The sequence below is a fragment of the Zonotrichia albicollis genome, chromosome 1 (genome assembly GCF_047830755.1).
Source record: "Zonotrichia albicollis isolate bZonAlb1 chromosome 1, bZonAlb1.hap1, whole genome shotgun sequence".
NCBI lineage: Eukaryota > Metazoa > Chordata > Aves > Passeriformes > Passerellidae > Zonotrichia > Zonotrichia albicollis.
Window position 1 is genome coordinate 115,242,611 of NC_133819.1, and position 24,469 is coordinate 115,267,079.

Here is a 24,469-nt window from a genome sequence, read left to right on the forward strand (position 1 = left end):
TAGAGTAATAAAAATTTGAACAATTAGGATTAAGATAGTACAAGACAATAAAAACAAAGAGTTACAGACAGTCCAGGTACCTCTTTCTGGGCAAAATAGTCCCAAAAAAGGACCCACGTTAACAGAGGATTAACCCTTAAAAGCAATAGCCCATTGCATATTCATACATCTCATACGTGATGCATAAATTCCATTCAAACACAGGATTCTGTCTGGTCAGTGTCCACTTCTTCCTCTGAATCCTGACGGCGTCTTCAGGGCTGGGCAGGGTGTGAAGGAGTTAGTTTCTTCTGAAAATGGGGCAATAAATTCTTTTTCTCTGAAAGATTTTGATGTCCTGTGGCTGCTATCTGGTGCAAGTACCTCATTCCTTTCTTTAAAAAAAATATCTCACATACATATTTTCTATTTTAACATTATGTTATAACCTAAAACTATATTTAACACACTACTTTAAAAATTATACAGCATAACTTTCTAACATAACACATATAATATTCATTTTAATATTTGTGAAAAACCAATCATAAAATATGCATTTTTCACACAGAGACAGTACGAGCCTGGCTGGGAAGGAAACTTGAAACTAAAGGCCCAAGTGTTTCAGAAGCTATGGGATTAAACTTTTATGTTTCTGAGGAAAAAAAAAATCTCAGTGCATTCATTTGCTGAGTGAGGTTTTCCAGCCATGCCATGCTGAAGTGCATAGACAAACCACTGCTGCTCAGAAAGGATCACGGACAGTCATTCTGCTAACAGATAGGAGAAAACAAAAATAATCAGGGGGATTTTGTGTGAGCAGATCAAGACAGCCAATGTAGAGCTGGTCTACTGCTAACTTAATTTTTCTAGGGTCTCTGTATTTTCCATTTAGAGGATCCACTGTTCTTTAAATTATGCCTGGCATAATACGTGCCAATAGGTGGGGGGACAGTTATCCCTGTGCCACTGATTTATACTTCTTCCACAGAATTTTTCTTTTAAAATGGTTCTTCCTTCATACCCCCAAAAAAACCCTGTTGTTTCTTCATAGCACAAGCGTAAATCCCAGGTACAGTCCAAGTAACGGCATTTGCATGTCTTTCTGCTTCATCAGAAGAAAGCTCCCTAAGCCCTGTGCACACTCTGTGTCATCAAGTCTGTAATAAATGCATCCATTAATGTGATTCTGTGGATTACCAAACATGTGGGACCTGGAGATTTAATCTAACAAATTTACTCACAGTGATAAGAAATGCTGGCACAGCTCCTGATCTCTAGCACAGATATGTCCACACAATTTTGAAAAATCTGTTACTTTGAAAGTTCACTTGAATCTGATTTTTGCTTCATAGCTGAGAGTTAGAATTTGGCCTTATTTAAACCAGTTCCTCTTTTAAAAGAGTGTTAGTAACTTCAGTCCTGTGGCATTCAGTATTTCCTGCTTCTGCTATGCCTGTTTATGGCATGTCTCACTTGCCACTCCTTTTGTGCCTTGCATCAGGCCTCTGGAATAAACATACTCACCTTTTCCACAGTCCTTTCAAATCACGGTACTGATGATGGTACATATGGCTCTACCCATTTTATAAAGAAACAGAAGCTAAAGGTCTTGCAAGATAAACAGAACAAGGCTTGAAGCTTTTAAAATGCAACTTGCTTAATGAGGGCATGTGCTGGTTTTGGCTGGGATTGAATTTGTTTTCTTTACAGTGACTAGCATGAGGCTATGATTTGATTTGTGCTGGAAACAGGGGTGTTTTCACTGCTGCTGAGCAGGGCTTGCACAGCACCAAGGCTTCTTCTGCTCCTCCCTCCACCCCACCAGTGAGAAGGCTGGGGGTGCACAAGGAGTCTGGACAAGACACAGCCAGGACAGGTGACCCCAGCTGACCAAGGGGATATCCCACACCATATGGGATCATCCTCAGCATGTAGAGCTGGGGGAAGAAGGTGAAATAAGGGGAGATATTCGGAGTGACGCTGTTTGTCTTCCCAAGTACCTGTTATGCATGATGGTGGCATTCACATTCTCTGAAAAAAACCCTTCGCCCAGGATTTTTCTCCTGGGAAGCTGAGAAGCCTCAGAGAAAAAGGAAAACAATTCTTATCTCATTTGTTTCTCCTGTGTGGAATGTGTTTGGAGATTGTTTACCCACAGGTGATTGTTTCTTTGGACTCCAACCTGAGCTGTTTTGACTCATTTGCCAATCAGGCCTAAGCTGTGTCGAGAGTCTGGAAAGAGTCACGAGCTTTCATTATCTTTTTAGCATTCAATAAGTGTATTTTCTGTATTCTTTAGTATATTTTAGTAAAGTATTCTTTAATATAATAGAGTATCATAAAGTAATAAATTGGCTTTCAGAGGACATGGAGTCAGATGCATCATTCCTGCCTTCGTCAGCAAATACAATATGATGGAGCCCGACTTTCCTGGTGATGGCTGAACACCTGTATGCCAAAGGGAAATGGTGAATTAATTCCTTGTTTTGCTTTGCTTGCATGAGCAGCTTTTGCTTGCTCTATTAAGCTGTCTTTACCTCCAACCATGAGTTTTCTTACTTTTACTCTTCCATTTCTCTCCACTCCATGGGGGAAGGTGAGTGAGCAGCAGCATGGTGCTTATTTGTGGCTGGGATTAAACCACAACAAGGCTTCAAAGGCCTGAACAGTGATCCTACAAGCTACAGTCAGCACATCAGGCTTTGCTTCCCTGAAGCTGCCTCAGTTGTCCACAATGATGCTTCTGCCCAGACCCCAAACTGTCCCAGCACTGAAAACACTGATGAGTGTGCATTCTCTTACCTAGGCCAAGTATGGTATTTTTCCATCTTCACCCTTCCAAGCTCAGCCCAATAGTTTAGGTAAACCCTTAGAAACTGGATCAGCAGCCCATAATGTGCATTTCCAGCTATCAGTTTTAAGACACAGAGTTGCTCCTCACCATGTGCCCCTATGTCTAACAAGGTAACGTCTCAAATTCTTGCTTAGACATGCAAAGGCATTTCTTCTGCCAGGGATCACCTGTTTCAAGAAAATCATCCAAAATTCTGTAGTCTTCTTTGCCCAGCATATTTCTCCCAGGCCTTTAGCACACTTCTGGCTTAACCCAGGAGTACCACAGTACTCTGTCTGAACCTGAGTACAGGTATGCACAGGGTTGTGGCCCTCTCACTTCTTGTTCCTGCTTTCAGTATTGTTTCAGGACCTTACTGTAAGCAGAAAATAATAATTCATTGTTTCAGTTTGCTGCCCAATGTAATCTCTTGTTCAGAATATGCATCAGGTCATCAGTGGTCTTTTTTCTTTGTAGCAGACTATTTTTTGCCACCTGCAAGAGTTTATCGCCATCCATTCAGCCTGGAGTCTGGCTTAAATAAGATGGATTGCTATTTGCAGTCAAAATTTTGATACTACAACAGCACAGTCATTTGTCTGTAGGAAAGTTTTAAAAGGTGTGATTTGGCATGTTGACTTCATCATAAACTTCAGTCTGATTTTACTATTCATTTCCCAGGCTTTGAGAGGCTACAGTAAAAAAATATTTCCCTGTAAGTTTCTGTAGCCTTGGAGTGAGGCAAACTGGTTGAAAGTATTCAACTACTGAATTAGCAGAAAGGCAAAGAGGAGAGAAATTATTGTAATAGTGATTACTTTTTTTTTTTTTTAACATAGATTCCAGGGGGTATTTAAGGAACTATGACAGTAAGCATGACATTTGTGCCAGGCTACAGATGTCTAAAGGTAATAGAATTTTTAGCAGAGGAATCAAAGTAGTGAACCCAATGTGCCAGGTTAGAGATTACAAACAATATATTGTTTCTGAATATATTATATATATATATATATATATATATATATACACATATATATTTAATTTTCCTATTCTTCTATGCCATGCAATGGAATAAAGGCATTAACACAAATTTACTGTAGCTGTAAGGGACAGTCATGTCTCACACGTCTGCAGGGTTCTTCATGTTCTTCAAGGTGTGTAAGGGATGGTTCTCCATCCAACAACTCGCCTGGGTTAAGAGGGAAAATTTGGGCATTGATTCATAACTCTTGAATGAGACACATAGAGCAGAGGGTAGAAAGGAGTTAGCAGCTTTCACAGTATAGGAGGGTCTCCAACAGAGTGCAAAAAGCATCTGTTTGGAGTCTGTTCTGTTCAGCACACTCAGAAGTGTTTGAGAAAGGACATATACAAGAGTGTCATATACAATTAAACATATATTACACAATAGTGCAGTGGAAACTTTGCTGGTGACAGTGTTACTCCTTTGACAAGTGCCCAGTGGAATTGTGAACGACTTTGCAGAGGATGGTGGGTAAGCTACCAAGATTCACATGTGCTCTTATCCCCCATCTCCAAACACTTGGGCGCATCTGAAAATTTTCACCAGTGTGAGTCCCATGAGGCACTCTCTGTGTGAAGGAACTTCATTGCATTGCAAGGGAAAGCTTTGAGATAGGAAAGAATTGTACAGTTTTTACAGGAGCCTGTCTTGTGTGCCTGTCACCACTATGACAGCAAAAGCAATTCTCAGCAACCAGCACAAACCCATCCTGTGTCATTAGCTTGGAGCATCCCATGGTGCCTTATTTATGCTGGTTGATTCTCTGTATCTTGCTGAAGGTAATGACTGTCAAAGTGCTGTGTGCCTATTTTTTGGCAAGCAGCTATGCTTTAGGAGTCAGGTGTGCAAAACAATTCTCATTTAGCTATTTTTGGTCACATCAGTGCTTGTCCATTAACTTCTGGCAATGCAGCTTCACTTGAAGTTGCTATGTTTAGATGATTTTATTGATGTGTGAAACAGAGTGAAAAGTGAAAAGCACATCAACATGCAGGAATAAAAGTCATCAATTTCCTGGATCACAAAGGATAAGAATGCTCAATAGTTTAATACTAGAAAATTAATGCAGATGAGTCATGCTCACACTAAAACTACAGACAGCTGGATCGTGAGAGTGTTTTTCTGTTCTCCTTTCGTTCTTGTAATAAGAACAATGTATCATTGTCTACCACTTATTCTCCAAACTACAGAAGTGTTTTGCACACCTGCCATTTAACCTTTCAGCATTCTGTACGTCACCTGGCTCCTGCATGTCTGCACAACATGTATATTTAACATGTATAGGAGAAAATACTTTGAAAGTTTATCCAAGCAAAACATGCTTAGAAGGTTAGGAAAGTGAGCAGACGTCCCTAATTCACAAAACTATCAAGTAATTTTTTTTTCTCTCCTGTCTAATTTTGGAGGGTTGAAGAGGCCTCGTTGAAGAGATTTCCTTGCATGGAAACAGAAGTGATTTTTCAATATGAGAAGATGTGGAGTGCTTCATTAGATGTTTGTCCTGAGGAACTATAGCAAGATTGGCCCATTGTGAACTTGATTTTTACTGCTTCATCTGTCTTTGTTTCCTTCTCTTATTTTACCTTCATTTTATTGTGTGTGTCATGGTGGGAAAGCATTATTTTGTGAGTATCCTTTTTAACAAATAACACCTGCTTCCTGCAGCCTATATAGACTTATCTGATTTCTAGGTCATAGATCATTTGATAGATCATGGATCACTTGGATAATTTTTCTTTTAAATAATTCAGATTCTGGCCCAAAGGATCTGGCAAAGCTAATATGCTACAGTTGTGCATATGTTACAACAGGCAACCTTCTGATTGCTCCACCACCTCTTTGAAATTAGTTTTTACAAGTTCAGTGAAGGAACCACACATAACTTATCTGCAATAGGAGTGGTCTTTTTGAAAGAAATATAAACTAACATGTTATTGTAATAAATACATCTTCTGTTTTTTCCCCTAGTATAATGGAACAATGCTGTAGTGCCAGAAAATTGGAAGTGAAGTGGTATGCAAAAACAGGAACAGAAAGGGCTGTGCAGTACCTTTTGTCGCCTTGAGAAATAATGCATCTGGGGTTAAAATAGTAATGATTTAGCGAGTAGGGACACGTGTCTCTGCCTCATGTACATTCCCTTCTCTGTTGAAAGCTGAAGAGTTTCCAGCCACTCTTTGAGCCTACAGCATCTTCTCCTTTCACCATCAGTCTCTGTTGCTTTGTGCCAACAGCTTTTGTCTGTACACCTGGAAGTGTAGAAGGAGTGCTCTTCTCCTTCATCCTCTCAGAAAAAGGTAAAGTCATAAGAGTAGCTTTTTGGAGAAAAAATGAAATGCTGAGCCCAGCATTTCATTTCACCAGCTGCTGATGGTAAATCTGGCTAGAGGACAGAAAAAGAAAAAGTTACTTACTGGAGCTTATGCTACAGCTTTCTGTAACAGAGTCTACTTTACAGTGACTTCTACTGCCATTGTCAAGCCTCATTATTCTTAGTTTTTCTCCTCAGCATTTACTGGATTTCTCTGAAAAGAGGACAGAAGTGTCACCAAGGCAGCTCTTCTCACAAGAGATGCTGTGTGGGCAGATATGTTATATCTACCTTGTATCTACAATGCTGAATTGTCAAACCTTTAGACTCTTGGTAGAAAAAAAAAATGTTGGGTTAGACATATTTTTTAGTTTGAAAAAAAGATGTAAACAATAATGTTAGCAAAAACTTGGCAGCCCTCTATACATCTGGGAGAAATAATCTATTAATAATCTACCTGGAGCCATAGTCCTTATATTTAGTGTGTCTGCATCCTGAGACACGGCTGCAGCTCATGTGCTGTTTTCACCGGTGCTGCAAGGATTAGCAGCAGGCCATCTGTTCAGCCACTGAGGAAAACCATGTGATTGGCAGGTACCACTGACCTAAGACAGATATCTCCTTTTGGTGCTGCCTGCAGAGTGGAACTGTGTGCTGAGTTCCTTCTTCTTTCAAGTTATGAATAAAAACATTCACTCTGAGGTGATAAAAAGTGTCTCATGGTTGTCCCAGCTTGTTTCTCTGGCATGTTCAACCACTTTGTGCTTGTCTTTCTCCTTTGCAATTTACTAAAACCTACAAAGTTGTAAGTCTAATCTCTAAGCTGGCACATGCTGAAGGGATGAGACACTGCAGATATCTGAGGGCAGATAATCCTGTTTGTCTCCAGAACTCCCCCAGGCTGCAGGAAGAACTGGCAAGCTGCAAGAGGCCTGGACATTTGTCCATCAGTGTAAGGACAAGCAATCTTTATGTGGTTGTCATCCAGCCCAATGTCTGGGATTTGGTTTAATTTCGTCATTAAATATAAGTGGTGCTTTTCCAAGAAAGGTCATTGTAAAATTTGATTCAGGAACAGCCTTTTTATTTCTTGATGTGGAGGCAAGTTGTGCTCTACTTCAGGACTCACAGCTACCATGCAGACAACTGTCAGGCAAAGGACAACCTCCAAAAAGAAGATGAAGCAGATATTAAAGCTGCACAATGGATTTTCAAGGTAAGAAACAAAAGCAGGTTTAGTTATACAAATGTCCTGTGGGAGGGGGTGAAATGGTGTGTCTGGAAAAGAGGAGAAAGAAATATTGATGTCATGAACAGCAGTCGTAGGTTGTTTATCACCAAGACATCACTATTCATGCAGTTTTCCTTTTTCCTGAGCCTCTTCCCCTGCCCTCTGTTCCTCAGCATGTTGCAACCACAGTGACAATGGAGGTGGTGATCTGCCTTCCTACTGTCTGCTTTCAAAGAATACAATAAACACATCTAACAAAAAAAATTATACTTTGTGAAGCTAATCTGTTGCTAAAAGAGTGAGGGAAAATATGTTGCTTCATATTTTGTTCAGTCATATTCAGTTGCAGACTGAAGAGTTTTGCTGTTTTTTACTGGTACTATGTCAGATTATTTTTATTGGTAGTTGACAAAAGATGATATGCCAAAGAAATCAAACTGCATGATACTGAAATCTACTAGGGAGTTACAGTAAACCTTCTTTAGTGAACCTATAGAGTATTCCTTAATTAAAAACAAGTCATGTATCTTCTAGATTTTGTCAAAAGCCTGAAAGCTGCCTGAGGGGTGAACTGCTATTATTTATTTAGGCATGCATGCATGTTCCTATGCATCACAGCAAGACAGACAAATGTAAGAAACTGTATCTTATTAAAGTTTTGGGGCAAAAATGGTGCACCATTGTGCATGATAGGGGAAAGAATGTCATAGCAAAGTCCTGCACTCCTGGAACCACAAAGGCTGTCTTTTTTCAGACTTAAAGCCAGAATAGAGAGGGGCTAAGGCATGCAGTTGAGTTTGTTGGCGGGGTTGGTGAAAATTAAGACAGGGGAAGAAGCCATTCCCAATTCCACATCTGCCTTACAAATATTCAAGTTAAAGCTAGAATTGATCTCTCCATCCCATTTCCTTAGCCAAAGTATAACAATTTCTAAGAGGCCATTTCATTTGAATTATAGGAATGCACTCATCAGAAATCCTAAATTACTTTCATTGCTTTTGCTGAGAGAAAATGCTCAGCCTGGTTTGCTGATATCAGAAAACTGTTTCTGATAATGAACAAAGTACTCTCTGTTCAGAATTTCATGTCAGTCTGTTTTCTGTCCATTTGGCACATGAGCCTGGGGACTTCTTGACCCTCTTCAAGGCAAAAGGGGTTTTGTCATAGGACCAATGGCTGTTGAAGTTAACCATTGACAGTCATAGTTTCTGAAACACAGATTCTGAGTTCTTCATAACTCATGTCCCCAGACATTTCTCATTTAGCCATGCTTTAATTCACTGCAGGTGAATTGTTCCCTTCAGCTTGCTGATTGCTATTGTGGATATTGCCTGAATTTGTAGTTTGTTGCTGAGGTTCTGAGAACTTGGTGCACAAGAATGAGTCATCGACCTCGCAGAGGATAACTTATTATTTCTCTATTCTGCAAGGGATTTATCTGTAGAGAGACATAAATGCCACTGGAACGTTCAGAGCCAGCTACTGTCCATAATTCCTTTAACAGCACTGCTGCCAGCTTCCCTTCTCCTGCTTGCTGTCTGTTCCGTTTACTTTGTTTAGTGCTTTTGCTTCTAAATGCTGCAGCTCTGCTGGTGTGGCTCTCATCCCTGGTAGCAGACAGACTGCCCAGGAGATGCTCTGTAGCCACTTTCTGAGCTCAGCTGAGTTGAAATTGCTGGGATGTGGAAGCTCAGGTATGAGGCCACACTCTCTCAGGGAACATGTCTCCAAAACTTCATAAACCATATCAGCAAATGATTCTTTCACATATGTAATGTAAGCAATGTTACTGGTAGCTAATGGGTCTACAAGGATTGTGTTAGTGATAGGAAGTTAGAAAACTTACCCATCCAGAAGTGTGTACAGCCCTAAGGCTGGGAAACTAAAGCAAACTGCAGGCTTTACCTCACATGGGTGGGAAATGCCTTCTTCTTTTACCGATAGGGAACCACTGCACAGAGGGTTTACATGATTTCCTAATAGTATTTAGGAAAATAAATTCAGGTTTGTAAGGCTCAAGACCAGTGTGTCACTTACACTTCCAGAATCAAGGAGATGACATTCAAACTTTTATTTTTGTTTTAATAACTCGTGGTGACATTGAAATGTACAGAAAGTTCAGGTTCTTTTGGTAAAACGTTTCTATATGTGACACTGGTTGCTACAGAGAGATTATGTTCTTAGACCTGGAATTTGTGTGACTGACAGGGTCCTTGATCAAACTGATTCCACAGTCCTCACTCATTCCCATGCTCCCTTCCACTGTAGATGAGATTTCAGATTTCATACTTCTCAATGTGACTGGTGACTGCTTCTGAGAGCAAGTTGGCATCTAATTCAACATGCCAAAGAGTAAAAAAGCCAAAATAGCAAATAATTTTTTCAATTAAAAAAAAACAAAAACAAAACCAACACCACTACCACCAACAAACTTAAGCATTTTAATGGAACACTTGAATTAGGTTTATTTATTCTTGAATGTGCTTTCAAAGAGAAACTGAATTACAAGAGAAATGTTTTTGAAAAGTGGTAGGCAGAGCTTAAAGGCCTTTTAAATTCTCTTCATGACATTTAAATTAACTCAATGAGTTGTTTGTTCTTATCTCCATTTACATTGCTTAAAAAGCCTTTCTCTCTGCCATGTTTGCATCTTGAATTATAAAAGTGTTAAAAAGCAAAAGTGAATAAACTGCTTTTTACCACTATCAACACAAAGATACAAGGACTTTCTTAAGCCAGAGCTAACAGAGATGCATTTATGTGTGCTCCCTAGGAGCTTTTAGCTGGTAAACAAAATAAAACACCCCTGAAACATTATGATGCTTTGCATCATATGATGCACTGCATAGGGAGATAGTGCAAGGTTTCAAATATATCACAGTTTCTTTCCCCTATGGACAAAATTTAGCCAAAATCCTGTTCCACAGAGCTCATTGCTATCCTTTCTTCAGAAGACAGTGAGAATGTTCCTCAGAGAGCTGCGACATTTTAGGATATGTCCAGATTACACCTGGATAGAACCTGTTTCACTTCTATAACATAATTATGGTTTCTAAGCATGCAGTCTCCAGATTTGATTGGGTTTACATGAATAATGCACCTACAGACAGCAAGGGACAGGGTAAGTGCAGATAGGAAAGCAGTGTGAGGGCTCTGAGGGCATTGATAAATGTTAGAAATGTTCATGGTCCTGACCAGCCTCAGTTGGGGTCTCTCTCCTCATCCATGGAGCAGCAGCTGTTTAAGTTTAGCCCACAGGGCCTGTTCCCTTGTGCTGAGCCTGAAGGGGTGATGGTCTCCAGCCAAGTGACAGCCATGTAGGGGAGTGTCCCACCCTGGGCTGACTCTCTGCCTTGGCCTTGGCTCTCACCTGTCAGGGTGGGCTTGCCTGGTGGTTGTGGGACCTGATCATAAATCTGATCTGAGAGTTGATTTCCACCTTGCTGTGGTACTTTTATTAGCTGAATCTTTCTTGAATTTGTCTCTACGTTCTGTTTGCCTTGCTCGAGTAGTGGGAGTGGGATGCGGGATCCCTTTGCTTCCAGCTCTCCTCCTGTGAGGGGGCAGCTCTGCTCTTGCTAGGAATTAAAGCAGAATCCTTTCCAGCTTCTGCTGACGCTTGCCTCACCTGTAAGGGCTTCCCTTCCTCCATAGGGCAGGGAGCAGAGAGGTGAAGAACATCACAGTGTTAAGTGAGGAGGTATGTGCCAGGGAGATGCAGAGAGCCAGTATGAATCCTCCTTAAACAATAACCTGCAGCTGAGGCACCATGACACCTGCATGGTTATTCCAGCATGGCTTTCCTGCTTGTCAAGTCCTCTCCACTTAAATTCTGTGTGGGGGGACCAGGCAGAAATGGAAATGGCCTCGAGCATGCTGCCTGAAGGAGCAGTCCCAGGGAAGTATGGCATCCTTTATCCTTGCTGTAGCTGATCTAGCTCTGCAGGAATCCTTTGGGCCTGGAGATGTCCAACATTATTCTATGAACCGCTTGTAAAGTGAGTCACTCATGACCATGCATAGCTCACCTAAATTATTTGGCAACTGCTGTGAATCATAATTTCTTTGATAAAATAGGAATTAATTCACAACCAATTCCAGAAAGGTCAAAAATCATAAAAGTTGTTATTTGTAAAACTTTGGTGCCAGTTGAATAATTGCACTGCTTTTATCCAGTGTCTTCAGCTGATGAGTGCTGGCAGTCATTAATTGCTGTTACTCTTAACAGTCCCTCTGAAGTCAGATGTTGTCTTTGTCTTTTGTAAGAGTAGGAAAAGTCCTGATATTAGTAAATATACTCACCCTTTTCAGTCAATATAATCTCCACCAAGAATGTTTACAGTATGTTTTTCATTCTTAGTCATTTTTGTGTGTCTGAAAGCTTGTGATTGTCAGAGGGTGTTGAGAACAAACGAAGAACACACTTCTGTTCTTCTGAACAGATCTTGTACATAGTTAAACAGACTGAAACATAATTGAATAGTCACATATTATCTCTTATGTCTGAGATGGGCAGGGGATGCAAATTGTAGGGCTAGGAATTGAACCCCTTTCAGATGCTGCCAGCATTCTTTGTCCATGCCAAAATAGTTATTCTCACACAGCAGATGTAAAATTTGAGACATGTTTGATGCTCTGTTTTATTCAGGAGCAAGGTTTCAAAGGGAGACAGAGTTCTGGGAGAGATATAAGAGTATTATGGGGCATTTAGGACCACCAAGTTATGTGCAGCTACTCATACTGACGACTTCTTTGATGATACAATATACTGTTTTATAGGGAAAAGAGTGGGTATTTTGTAAAATAGGTATAGACTAAGATAATAAAATAAAATTAAAAGCACTTATAAGTTTTAAAGGTAAGCAAAGTTATTTCTAGGACAAGCTGGAGAGCATTATCTCTCTATGACGTTCTCTGGTGGTTAATTTAGTTTGCTGGACATGTATCCTTTATAACAATAGTATCTCTTGTCCCTGAAGTGCTTGCACTAGTTAAGAAAGGGCTACTCCTGCACATTTTTACAGACTATCAACCTTTATGAGACCTGCAGTGTTGTCTTGGTTTCAGCTGGGATAAACTTAATTTTCTTCCAAGTAGCTGGTGCAGAGCTGTGTTTTGGATTCAGTGTGAGACTAACCTTACTAACAAAGTGAAGTTTTAGATGTTGCTAAGCACTGCTTGCCCTAAGTCAAGGGCTTTTCCATTTCCATGTTGGGTTGGTGAGCGGGTGCACAAAGACTGGGAGGGAGCAGGGCCAGGAGGGCTGATCCAAACTGGCCAAAGGGCCATTCCATGCCACAGGGTGTCATGCCCAGTATATGAACTGGGAAGAGTTGGCCAGGAGAGGCCAATGCAGCTCTGTGGGTCCTGCTGGGGGCAGGGGAGGAGCACAGTGTGCTGTGAATGGGGCCCCCTGCAGCAGACCAGGCCTTGGAAGACATGCAGTGAGCCCCTGGCTGAGCTCCTGTCAGTGCATGGCACTCATTTCACCACTTGCTGGCTACCCCTGCACAGCCCTGCAGAGATCTTTAGTGTTGGGTTGGGGCTTTCCTTCCCACATTTCCTCCAGGTGTCCACAGTATACTAGTCTACTCCAGGCAGCTCAAAGTATTAAATATAATACCTTTTATATAATATATAAAATATATATAATATAATACCAAAGCATTATCTTTTAATCTTTAGCATGAAAGTAAGAACAGATGACTGTGGCTTAAGCAACAATTGTTCTATCAGACAGAAAAAGTTGTGGGGGTGGTGGGACAGGTTGCTTAGAGAGGTTTTGAAGTCTCTGTCCTCAGAGGACTCCAAATCCTGCTCAGCAAAGATCTGGGAAGCCTGAGGAACAGGAGGCAAAACTAGACAATCTGCAGAGACCCCCTTCCAATCTTAACTGTTCTGTTGAGAAACAAAGAGCTCTTCAAAGAGTCTCTCTTTTTAAACTTTTCTGTAATTACATGGCATAATAATACTTTTAATTAATGAATTCTTTTTTTTTTTTTTTTTTTTGCATCCAGAAACATTTTTCAGAGAATAGCTGGCTGTATTGCTCATCATTGTCTATGAGCCAATAATAGCTGCATAGACAGCAATCAGAGGCCATTCTTTTGTAAAAGTTGTCAAAATAATAAGGTACTGCACATTAATGGGTGGATTACTTGCATATTAATGGTGTGCAAATTTTCTAGTCCTCATAGATAATTTGTACTAATTTTCAATAATGTGTTTTTCTAATTTAGTGATTTACATATTTTACTATTGAAATAGTCCTAAAGCTTCCTGTTCACCTATGCACCTTTGAAATGGGCAAAAAGCAGATTCCTGGGCTGATAAAGATATTGCTGTCAGAAAGAGTTTAATTAATATGAAAACCAAAAGGCCAAGTGCTTTTGCACTAGTTCTGAAAATTTTTCAACAAAACAATCCTAGACTGACCTGAATTACCGAGATTGTTTTTATTAATTTACAATGACCTTCTTTAAGTGGAACAAAATGTCATGCTGATGAATAAATAACCTACTCAGCCTAAATCTAGATCAACTCATTTAAGAAATGGGTAGCTTCAGGTTTACAAATACATTAATTTACTGTATCCTTTCACCAGCAAGAATTAACAATTTAGATAAAGGATGCTGGGGAAATCAACATTTCTCTGGAAGACCATGGAGACCTTCTTAAAAAGGCATCTAGTTTGGGTGTCTGGGGGCCAGAAGGAATTTACCTTTACTCCATAATATACCTCTCAGACTCAAACTCGATGAAAATAAATGACTTTTGGTAAAATACAAAATTAAAATGACGTACCTTTCTGCATATTTCTGAGGGATTTCTGAGTGCCAGAGGAATCCTGAAGTACCAGATCAGCAAATCCTTCCAGTGACCAGAATGATGAGGGGTGCAGTATCATGGTAATCAGAGGGCTGGAACAGCTCTCCTGTTAAAACAGGCTGAGAGAGTTGGGCTTGTCCTAGCTGGAGAAAAGACAGTTCCAGGGAGATCTTAGTGCTGACTTCCAGTGCCTAAAAGGAACCCACAAGAAAGCTGGAGAGGGACTTTTTACAAGGGTATGGAGTGACAGGACAAGGGGAAATGGGGTGAAGTTGAAAGACAGTGGGTTTAGATTGGATACCAAGAATAAATTCTTGACTGTGAGGGTGGTAAGGCACTGGAACAGGTTGCCTAGAGAGGTGTGGATGCCCCATCCCTGGAAGTGTTCAAGGCCAGGCTGGATGGAGCTCTAAGAATCTTGGTCAGGTGTCCCTGTTCATAGGTTGTGGAAGGTTGGAAATAGATTATTTTTAAGGTCTCTTCCAACCCAACTCATTCTATGATCTAAGATTATCAGAGGCAGTTCTGGGTGGGAGTTTGAAAGTGTCATCTGACATTTGCTGCTAGGATCAGCCTAAATATCCCTGTTTAAATTCATTACTCCTTGCTGTGTATATGTGAGTATGAAGAGTAATTTACTCCTCCTCCTTGCTTGTTTGTATACAATGCATGCTACCTGGGATGTGTTTGTGTACAATGCATGCTACCTGAGATGCATTTCTCATGAGTGATGCAAAGACACAAAAATCATTATTTCCACACATGCTTTTTCACAGCAATTTCTTTCCACAAAAATTTCAAAGGCTCTACAGGAGAATAAATGTTTATTTCAAGCCTTTTAATACTTAGTCCTACATTTGCTAGCTCCTTCTAGGACAGTTTTGTACTTCCATTTATTTGCATCTTTTCCTAACGCATATTCAGTTAAAAAAAAAAAAAAAAAGATGCAAAAAGAGATCAGAATCCCATCACAAATACCTTACTTTCAAAGCCAAGCTTCATGTTGCTAGCTGACAGCCAGGTGCATCTTTCTGAGAAGGTCAAAGCCAAAGCCATGGCAAACCAGGAAAGGCAAGGGAGAGACCATCACTCTTCTCCCAGAGCCCGCACAGGGGATGAAAACACCTTGTTTATGTACAGTGTAAGTAGTTGTATATTTCTTCACAAGCATTAAAATTTAAAAGTGAGACAGGCAGAACATTATTTTTCCATCAGACTCATCCAAAACATGGGCTGAGGGGAAATTACTTGGGAAATGGCAAGGATCTGTGAGCAGGTGAAGCCTGGCTTGCAGCAGCCTGTGCCTGCTGACTGGCAGTTCTGGATGTCTCAGAGGGCTTGGACTTTCCCAAAGCCCCTCCCTGTCCTAATGGTGATTCCAAAACTTCCAGGAAATGTTGAGATCTTTAAGCTAACAGATATTTATCCTACCACCTTATGTGGCTGGAAACAGCTCAGGAAGCTAATTGCCTTCAATATTATACATTTAGTGTCAGTCTCAAAGTAAATCCAATCTAAAATACTGTATCAACTGTTAAAGGTAAGAGCAGGCTAAAATAAATCAGGAGCTGCCCAGTGATGCCTGCCTAGCAGCAGCTGATTGTCTCACAAAATGTCACATAATTTTTTCTGGATCACTGTAGCAAGCACTTAATTACTCTCACGAGAAGGATGAAATTATTTTCAGGAGCCTAGAGATGTCAGGTCTATGCTGAGGAGCTCGTACAGAAAAAGGGGAAAAGTTCAAAATTGTATTGTTATTTATTTGGTTCCAGTTGTGAACACAGCTTAATTTCAGGAAGTAGCTGTGATTTTTCCTATGACATTTTGTGTGATTTACTTTAGGACTCAGTAAAGAAGAAAACAGTTCTCACTGTTCTCTTGACTTCACTGCTTCCTTTGAGACTAATCAAGTTAAGAGTAAAAAAAGTAGGTCAGGCTTAGACCAAAATAGGATAAATTATTTGTTCTTCAACTGTAAAACAATTTATTATGAGAGACAGGCAGATTATAATATCTTAAAGTATTAATTTTCTTGCATTGCAGTGCTTCATTTTGTAAAATCTATGCTCTTTTTTTTTTTTTATTACCAAACCAATTTGTTCAAACACACATATTCTTATGAGACAGTTGTTTAGGGAAGAAAATCTTCTTTAAGGGATTCCTTGCTAATGCTGTAGCTTAGTATCCAAGATGAGCTTTTGGCACTCACACTCTTTGTGCCTTTTGGTACTTGGAACTCATGCTCAGATTTGCAGAGGCGTTCAGACTGTCCTGCAGAAGCTGCTGAGTTGCTCCTCTCTGACCCTTTGTCCTGCCTTTTCATTTGCAAATTCTTGCTCCATTTACTGATTTACATTACCCAGAATTCTGCATGGTACAGAACATGTATAACATTTATATTTAATATGAGCTCTAAATAAGAGGGTTAAATGGTGTTTCTCAGTTTTCATCCAGACCTTCTGAATGGTTCAGCATGGAATAGTTTTCCACTCATAAGACTGATAAAGTGAGTCACAGCCCTTAAAAGCCAAGGACATTTCTTCCAACTAGCATAACCTAATGTTCACTGAAATGCTTCATTCTGATTTTGATGACAGACTAGTCTTTCTTGCTGCTCTGCATTTATTCTGCTCATACAGACTCTGTGCAGGTAAATGCATGCTTTTCGTTTCAGAACGAGAATAGCGTATTCAGTATCAAAACGTATTCAGTACGAGAATAGTGTCTTACTGAATGATTTACCTGGAAAACAGTGGCATGCTCTGGTTGTAAAATTGTTTCAGATTCACAAAAAAACTATGCTTTCTCATTTATCCCTCTGGGTTCTAAACAGGCACACTTTAAACAGGTTCTTACCAACCTTTCCAAATCATCAGGAGAAATAAGTTAGAGGTGTTACAGAACAGAGGAAGAGGTTAGGCTATTGCAGACAGGACAACTTCAGTCCCACTTTGTATTTTCTGTGTTTGGTCAGGAGATATGTTTGAAATTAACTCCAGGAAGGAGGCTGGAAGAGACAGTTTGTCTGCCCAGGAGGGGAACATGGTCTTTCAAAACAGTAGTGTAACAGAGAGAAACAAACCTCAAGTGTGGCCTTGTCAGTGAGTTGATTTGAGCAGTGATGCACAAAGATGGGGCACAAAAATAAGAATGTCTGAAATTCAATCCATCTGGAGTGCTGTTCTCCCTCTCTCAGGACAATTCTAGAATCCAGAGCAAAGGGCAGTGCAGGGATACATGGTAGACAGCTCTGGAGAGGCCAGAGGAGTAGCCCAGCCTGCAGAACGGAGGGTCCAGTCTCTCTGTACATCAAACAGAAGATGTGGTTTTGCAGGAGCACATCAAGTGCCTCCCTCTAAAGCTCAGTAACTCTGAGTTGTTTTTTTGTTGGGGTTTTTTGTTGTTGTTCTTATTGGCTCATTTGTTGGTGTTGTGCTTGTTTGGAGTTTTTTGTTTGTTTCTTTATTCCTTTGTCTACTAAGGACAGAGGTCCTCTGTCTTTAACTTGTAACTCAGTGTCTGTGGTGCCAAGGGAGACCTGGGAGCTGGTACCATTTGTTATGCTGCTTAAGCCTAAAGCAAGCACAACTCTGAGCCAGTGACTTGGGCTGTCTGTAATTAGAGTCTCCCTATTCTAGGTAGATATTTCTATAGGGGCAGAAATTACATAAGACACCTCTAAAATAAATCTTAGTGAGAGATTGTTCAAGGAAACTCCAGGGTTTTCTATTCACTTCCACAGGCATGCTCACTTCTACACAACAGGGTTAACCTGACCTGTAGTATTTGTTTGGTACCACTGATAAATCAGTACACTGGGATAGATAACACCTGTAGTCTTCCCTTTCTCAAAATATGTTCACAGCTTCTTCTCACTGTCATTGTTATCAAAACAGCTCCTTTTCCTCTCATCATCATTCATATGTCTTTTTAAGATGCTGGATGAATACTCCTGGTCAGCAGATCAATCTAGTTTGCAATGAGTCAAATACAGAGTTTTGTATTCATGCAGCACCAGCCTGCAACATTCTCATTGATACTGCCCTTTAACCTCATACTCTTCAGCAGCTCTCATTGCCTGCTCTTTATTCTTTTGTTCTTCTTTTTCAAAGGAATTATAGTGTACTTCTCCTTTCATCTTCTCCACCACCAGTCCTACAAGCATTATATTTTCTCCCATCAGTCTTTTAACATGGCTGCATAATTTTCCAATTGATCCATATTTTATAAGGTCCAAAACCTGATGAAAATTAATGGCAGAAATCACAGTGTCTTCCTCAGAAATCTTGTCGAGCTAGAATGTTACTGTGCAGCCACCTCGTGCAACCAGGCTTTCAGACTCATTTTGAACTACTCAAAGACTCTGAAACCTCTATCTGTTCAGGGACACTGGTTGCAAATTGCCCTGTTAGTCTTCCTGTCTGAATCAGCTCTGGAATGTCACTATAAACTGCTCTATAAGACCTAAAAATTGTATTCATGCCAGCTTTGATTCCTTCTTTAATTTAACTATATTTATTATCTTGCAAGAATCCTGTGTAATAATTAGGTTATATGTGACCCAGAATATCAGAGATTCTACTGCAGGTCACGGTTTGATAGGTACCTCTTGAGTGACAGTGATACCATGGAGATATTTTTACTTTTTCCATAATGAAAAAAGAGAAATATTGTTCTCCAATGGATCATTTAATTTCCATATGGGCAGAGAAGAAGAGCCCTAATAGCACAAGGAGGAATAGTGTTTTGGCACTAACCCTTAAGTGTTGAGGTTCCCCATTCAAATTGTAGGTGCACAGTGACACCTTCTGGAAGCTGTAATGAGCGTCCCTGAGCCACTTCCATCGTCTGGAAACTCACAATTTTTGTATGCAGAAGCAAATCTTTTTCTGATCAACATTTTGACCAGAGAATTCCTACAGGGTCTATCACATTACTGGCACATACACTAACAGAACATGGTCGTGGTCGTGATGGAAGAGATTTTTCTTTTTAAATCAAGCCTGTAAGGGTTTTCAATTATTCCAAATAATTCAAAGGTTTGGGGGGGGCAGGAATAGAGGATAGAATTATAGATGTATGCTAACCTCATGGTTTAAAAGAAAATGTATGCATTTTGGTTGGCATTCTGCTTTTAATTAATTAATGTCATACATCAAGTGAAAGGATCAGAGAATATTGTGAAGATTCAAGTTGCCAAACATGACGAATTAAATGAATGACAACTTTTCTTAGTGCACTTGCACTTCAGCAAAGATTTCATTTTTGTGTGTATAACATTGCAGTTTCTAATTAGACCTTCTCTGCCCAAGCCACCACATTCCTGTGTAGTCTGTAAATCTGCCAGAAACTCTGTGTCATCAAGATTTTAAGCATGAGTTGGGCCACAGAGCAGGCCAAGGGCTGTCCAAGGGCTCACAAACCCCCCAGAGCCCACTCCCATCAGCTGGACTGGGCCAGAATGAGGAGTGGAACCATCACTGAGCTGACTGACACTCTGAAACGCAGCACTCAGTGCCAATTCAGTATTACTGGAGAACATATCCCTAGCTCTAACATTGAATTCCATCTCAAATGTTATTTCTCTTTAAGTTTCCTCTGCCTTTGAAGTAACAAAGATGTGATATGTAGGAGGAGAAGAAACAGAGTTGTGAGCAGAGATGGCAGAGGCTTCCTGCAGCTTTGGAGCAGACACTGACTGATATAAATACTGAAGCTAAGGGTTTTGTCAGAACATACATATGGGACTGGACAACCCTGAAAAAATACACCACCCTAGAAAATGACCTTACAGTGATCAAATAATTATCAAAGCACTAAGCAGAGCCACCAACTGCAAGAAATTCTGACTGCACCGAGATCTAAATCACATCTAACCATTCTGATAATGTTTCAAGCCCTAATGTAATGCAATCTCAAGTTTTAGCATCAGATCTTGAGGAAACCTAGTCCTCCAGAAAAAGGCTGAGACACCCTGTGACTGCATGAATGACATGACAGTGGGACTTTCACACTTTGGCTCACACAAAATAAATTCTACTGATTAATTAGCACACCACTATCAATGTTGATGAAAAATTAAATACTAGCAGGCATCCCTGCACATAGAACAATTTAGTTAATGCTCTGTGGGACCACACTACGCTATGGTTGGTCTTACATGTTTGAAGATGCCACTTCATTCTTCCTCCCATCAGCTTTGAACATGCATTTCCCACTTGAAGCCAACTACTGATAGATCCATAAAGAAAAGTGGCTTTGCCTGTAAGAAACTGATGTTGAAAAAACACAAATATTTAAAATTTCAGCAAAGCTGCTTCCCATAATATCACTGGTATTATGTTCACTTCAAAATATGGTTATTTAAATGCATCTTTTATTTTTCTTTTTACATTTTTAGTTTTTATTAAGGGGTAAGGGAAAGCCTTACCCAATTTTCTTTATGCTGATAGATAAAGAAAATTGAAGTTCAGCTGAAGTCCCTGGAAACTCATTCTCCTTCTGAAAATATCTCCTTTCCCAGAAAAGCCTATCAGTCTTCAAAATTATTTGTAACAAGTGCACTTTTATGTCAATGAAAAAGGTAAAAAATGGCTTCTTACTCTCTGTTTGAATTGCTCCCTAATCTCCCTAATTCCCTATGAATCAGCTCCATTCAATGGTCTAGAAACTCTCTTTTTAACAATTTAAGGGAGCAGGAAACACTGAAATAGACTAGAACACAAAAGCTGCCATAGAAATGTGTATGACCTCTCCTTGGGCAGGGAGCAGAAGTTCAGGTATGAGACAGCAATCAGCCCTCACACCTTAAAGGAAAACAGGCCCTAAAAAAGCTGAAATGTTCATTATGTCACCCATTGATGTGTGACTGCAAGAGTGTTGGAATGCAATGTTATTAAATTACAGACACATGTTCTGTATTATCTTTCTTATCACCTCTCCTGAAAACTGTGAGAACAAATTTAAAAAGTACCATATAAGTTTTCATTAAAATAAAATAAAATAAAATAAAATAAAATAAAATAAAATAAAATAAAATAAAATAAAATAAAATAAAATCAATAAGAAAAGTAACAGATTTCTTCATTTACACCAAGGCAAAATTAGGAAAACATGTTAACTGGACAAGTTTGCAGAAAGAGGGAGGGTGGAGTCTAAGGAGCATCCAAAGGGGCAATACTAAATAGCAAAGGCACCCTCATATAAAGCCATCCCTTTCTGATTTAGAATTTTTTAAAAACTGCATGCTGGATAGAATTTCCTCCTAAAAGTTTGTCAAGAGCTCATGAGTGTAAAGTGAAATATTCAGGAAACTCAAGTAAAGGGTGGAGGTGGGTTTTGTAATGCCTGATATACTGGTAGATAATACTTTTTTTCTGTAACATACATGGTAAATAATAGACCAGGAGATCTGGTTTCAATATTGGTAGATAATACCAATACTGAAACCAGATCTCCTGGTCTATTATTTACCATGTATGTTATAGAAAAAAAGTGCCATTATATGGGATAATTATATTAAATGCACAGCTCACATGTAAGGTCTCAATTTTCCATAATTTATTTTTTGAAACAGAAATAAGTGCAAGGTCAAGTACTCCTGAGCCTTGCTAGATTGACATGTGGCTTTCCCTCTGTCCCAGTGAAGTTGAATTAACCTGAGCAAAGTAGAGCAGTAAAGGGGACCAAGAGTAAGGTCACAGAGAAACATGCAGAGCAAGCTGCTCTGATGACTGAGGGAATTTTCTTTCATGCATGAGAAATGCATGTTCACATTCCTTTAGGGCGAGAAAGGGTTCCAGTCTGCGTCTCTCAGCTCTCTCAGCTCTAAACCCCATTTCAGCAAAGTGCAAGCCCTTGTTTGTGCAGTTCTGTCTCACGCAGCTGGATATCAGCCTGCATCCATCATTCACAGGGAAAGGAGGAGAAGGTGACTACATTAACAATTTTGTGAGGACTTTATTCCTCCACACCATTCAACTGTTTCAGGATGTGGCTGTGTACACATGCAGTGATGCAGAGGCATCTGCCTACAGACTGAGACAGAGTTGCCTACAAGCTCCAATCACTGGAAAATAGTTAGCTTAGGTGGCTTTCTTTATCTAATATCATTTATCCTAGGGAGCATAAATACCATATTTTTATACAGTACTACCCACCATCACTGCATCATGAATTTTGAAAAAAAAAATAAAAAAACCTTATTTAATAAGATGTCAGCTAGAACCATGGAATGGTTTGGGTTGGAAGGGGCCTTAAAGATCACTTCATTCTAAACCCCCTGCCTGTTGGCAGGAACATGACTCTCCTGAGACAAAAGGAAAGGATGGTGGAGCAAGAATATACCTTCCAAAGGGGTTACATTCTGCCAGCACTTTAAGCCTGAACTTGATCAAGTATTCCTGCTAAGATTTAGGATGCCACTTGGGACTATAGTCTAGAGAGGTCTTAGGGGAGTCACATTTACTCACCAGTCTGAGAAATGACTGCCTGTCCTGGTAGAGTGACCAAGAGCTGAATTCAAAAGCCAGTGGTGTTAGCAGGTGTTTTGAGCTTGGTCCTGATCCACATAAACAACCACCTCAGTACACTTACTGAGACTATGTTCCCTTTTCTCTGCCAAGGAGTGAGGCAGTGTCATTTAATACTGTCAAACCTATAATATCTCCATAGGTCCTGTCTGGACCTTGGCAAGTGTAGTTTGGCACAGAAATCTGTTCAACATCAGTTCTACGCTTTCTGCCACAAGCAAAAGGGCAGGGATTCCCAGAAGGGCTCCTTGCCAGTGGGCAGGAGGAATACTGAGTGGGGCTGTGGGGTGGGAACCAACCTTTCTATTTTTTCTGCTCTCCTGGGAACATTGTCCAGTTTCTGCCGTAGTTCACCTCTCCAAACAGACCTAGGGGAACTCTCTGCTGCTAAGCAACAGCAAGCTCTCCTTCAGTGTAGGAATGGCAGCTTTCCCCGCTGGTTTCAGCTCTAAGGAGCACCTTCCCTGGCATCAATGGCAGCACACCCACGTTCTCCCATTGCTGGGGCAAGTGCCTTTGGCCTTCAAGGGCAGCACCATCACGGTGGGAAGGGCTTTCTTCACACTGTGCATACTTCAGTTCCTCTCTGTCTCTTTGATGCCTGTTTGTAGGCCAGAAATAGGGACAACGTTTTGGGGTGGTCTAAACCTTGATGAAATCATGAAAACCCAAACAAAAACAGGTAGAAGTCATTGCTAGAGAAAAAGGAAGCAGAGCAGTGGTTTTGGTCCACTCCTGCTCAGGGGCCATGCTGAGCAGGAATGGACAAAAATCCGGAGGAGGAGCCCATCCAGGCGGCTCCTTCCCTGCCGGACAATGGCGCTCACAAGGCAGGGCAGGGTGCCGGTGCCCTGGCGCTCGCCCCTCGGGGCGGGCCCGGGGAGCTCCTGGAGGAGCAGGCTCAGCACCCTGGACAGCTCCGGGAGGCGACGGCTCCGCTCCGCTCCCGACCGCAGCTCCGCCCGTGCTCCGCGATCGGCTTTTCGGATGGGGATTTTCGGGAGCTGCTCTTTGAGTGGAGGTTGTAAGTGGCCAAATTCGTTCCGGTGCTCCTCTGGCACTGTGGCCAGCTCCGAACCCAATGGGCGCTGGCTGGGTACGAGAGCTGTGCTCCGGCGCTCGCCTGAGGGACCGGCTGAGGAAAGTTCAGAAGACTGAGTGCACATGGGGGCAAGGGGGGTGCGAGGGCAGCAGGCTGTGGGCTCACGGCCGCCAGCACTCCAACCCTCATCTTAGCGCTGCGGGGCTCTGCTGGCTGTGCCGGGCCCCCGCCTGCCCTCTCGGTGATGCTCACTTTGTGTTTTTCTCTCTCTCTCTCTCTCTTCCCGCCCCATCCCTCCGCTCCCACACCTCCCCCGCTCGCCGCAGACTCCGAGGCCTGCCAGGGCCCTCGCCTCGCTGTCAGCTCTGCTCTCCAGCCCCTTCCTGCGGCCGCAGCTCCCTGCCCGCCGGCCTTGCCAGCGCTTCGTCTCGGCGCCCCGTCGGGACGCCCCGGAGCCCCGCTTGTGTCCCGCGGGCTTGGCGGCGCTGCTGGCCGGGAGCGGGGCCCCTGCCCGCTGCCCGCTCGCCGCCCTGCTGCGGGGCCGCTGGGCTGAGCCGCCGCCGGCCCCCGCCCCGGCCCCGCCGCCGCCGCCCAGCCGCCTCCCCCCGGAGCGCCGGAGATGCCCGGCGTGCCACGGAGCCGCGCCGCCGCAGCCCCGCGCTGCCCCCGAGCCTCCCGGCGCCG

The 24,469-nt window shown here is 41.5% G+C and overlaps 2 protein-coding genes across 4 annotated transcripts in view; one reads left to right on the forward strand and one right to left on the reverse strand.

Moving 5' to 3' along the window:
- The window catches only part of LOC113458802 (uncharacterized), a 25,353-nt gene continuing 884 nt past the window's right edge, over window positions 1–24,469 (reverse strand). Inside the window, exons 2-4 of one of the 3 annotated variants that reach the window (XR_012582451.1) lie at window positions 23,043–23,878; window positions 14,186–20,484; window positions 1–6,222 (exon numbers count right to left, since the gene is read on the reverse strand). Coding sequence is in view for 1 of the 3 variants with exons in the window: in XM_074551028.1 (XP_074407129.1) it covers window positions 23,439–23,878 (440 nt within the window). In the remaining 2 variants the exon portion in view is untranslated. Of the gene's footprint in view, window positions 6,223–6,254; window positions 20,485–21,673; window positions 23,879–24,469 lie in introns of those variants that run through there. The other 2 variants (XR_012582449.1, XM_074551028.1) reach the window with 2 other exon arrangements.
- Window positions 23,810–24,469, forward strand: part of RGS20 (regulator of G protein signaling 20) — a 23,786-nt gene continuing 23,126 nt past the window's right edge. Inside the window, exons 1-2 of the mRNA XM_005479295.4 lie at window positions 23,810–23,839; window positions 24,112–24,468. Coding sequence (XP_005479352.2) covers window positions 23,825–23,839; window positions 24,112–24,468 — 372 coding nt within the window. The 5' untranslated portion in view covers window positions 23,810–23,824. The remainder of the gene's footprint in view (window positions 23,840–24,111; window position 24,469) is intronic.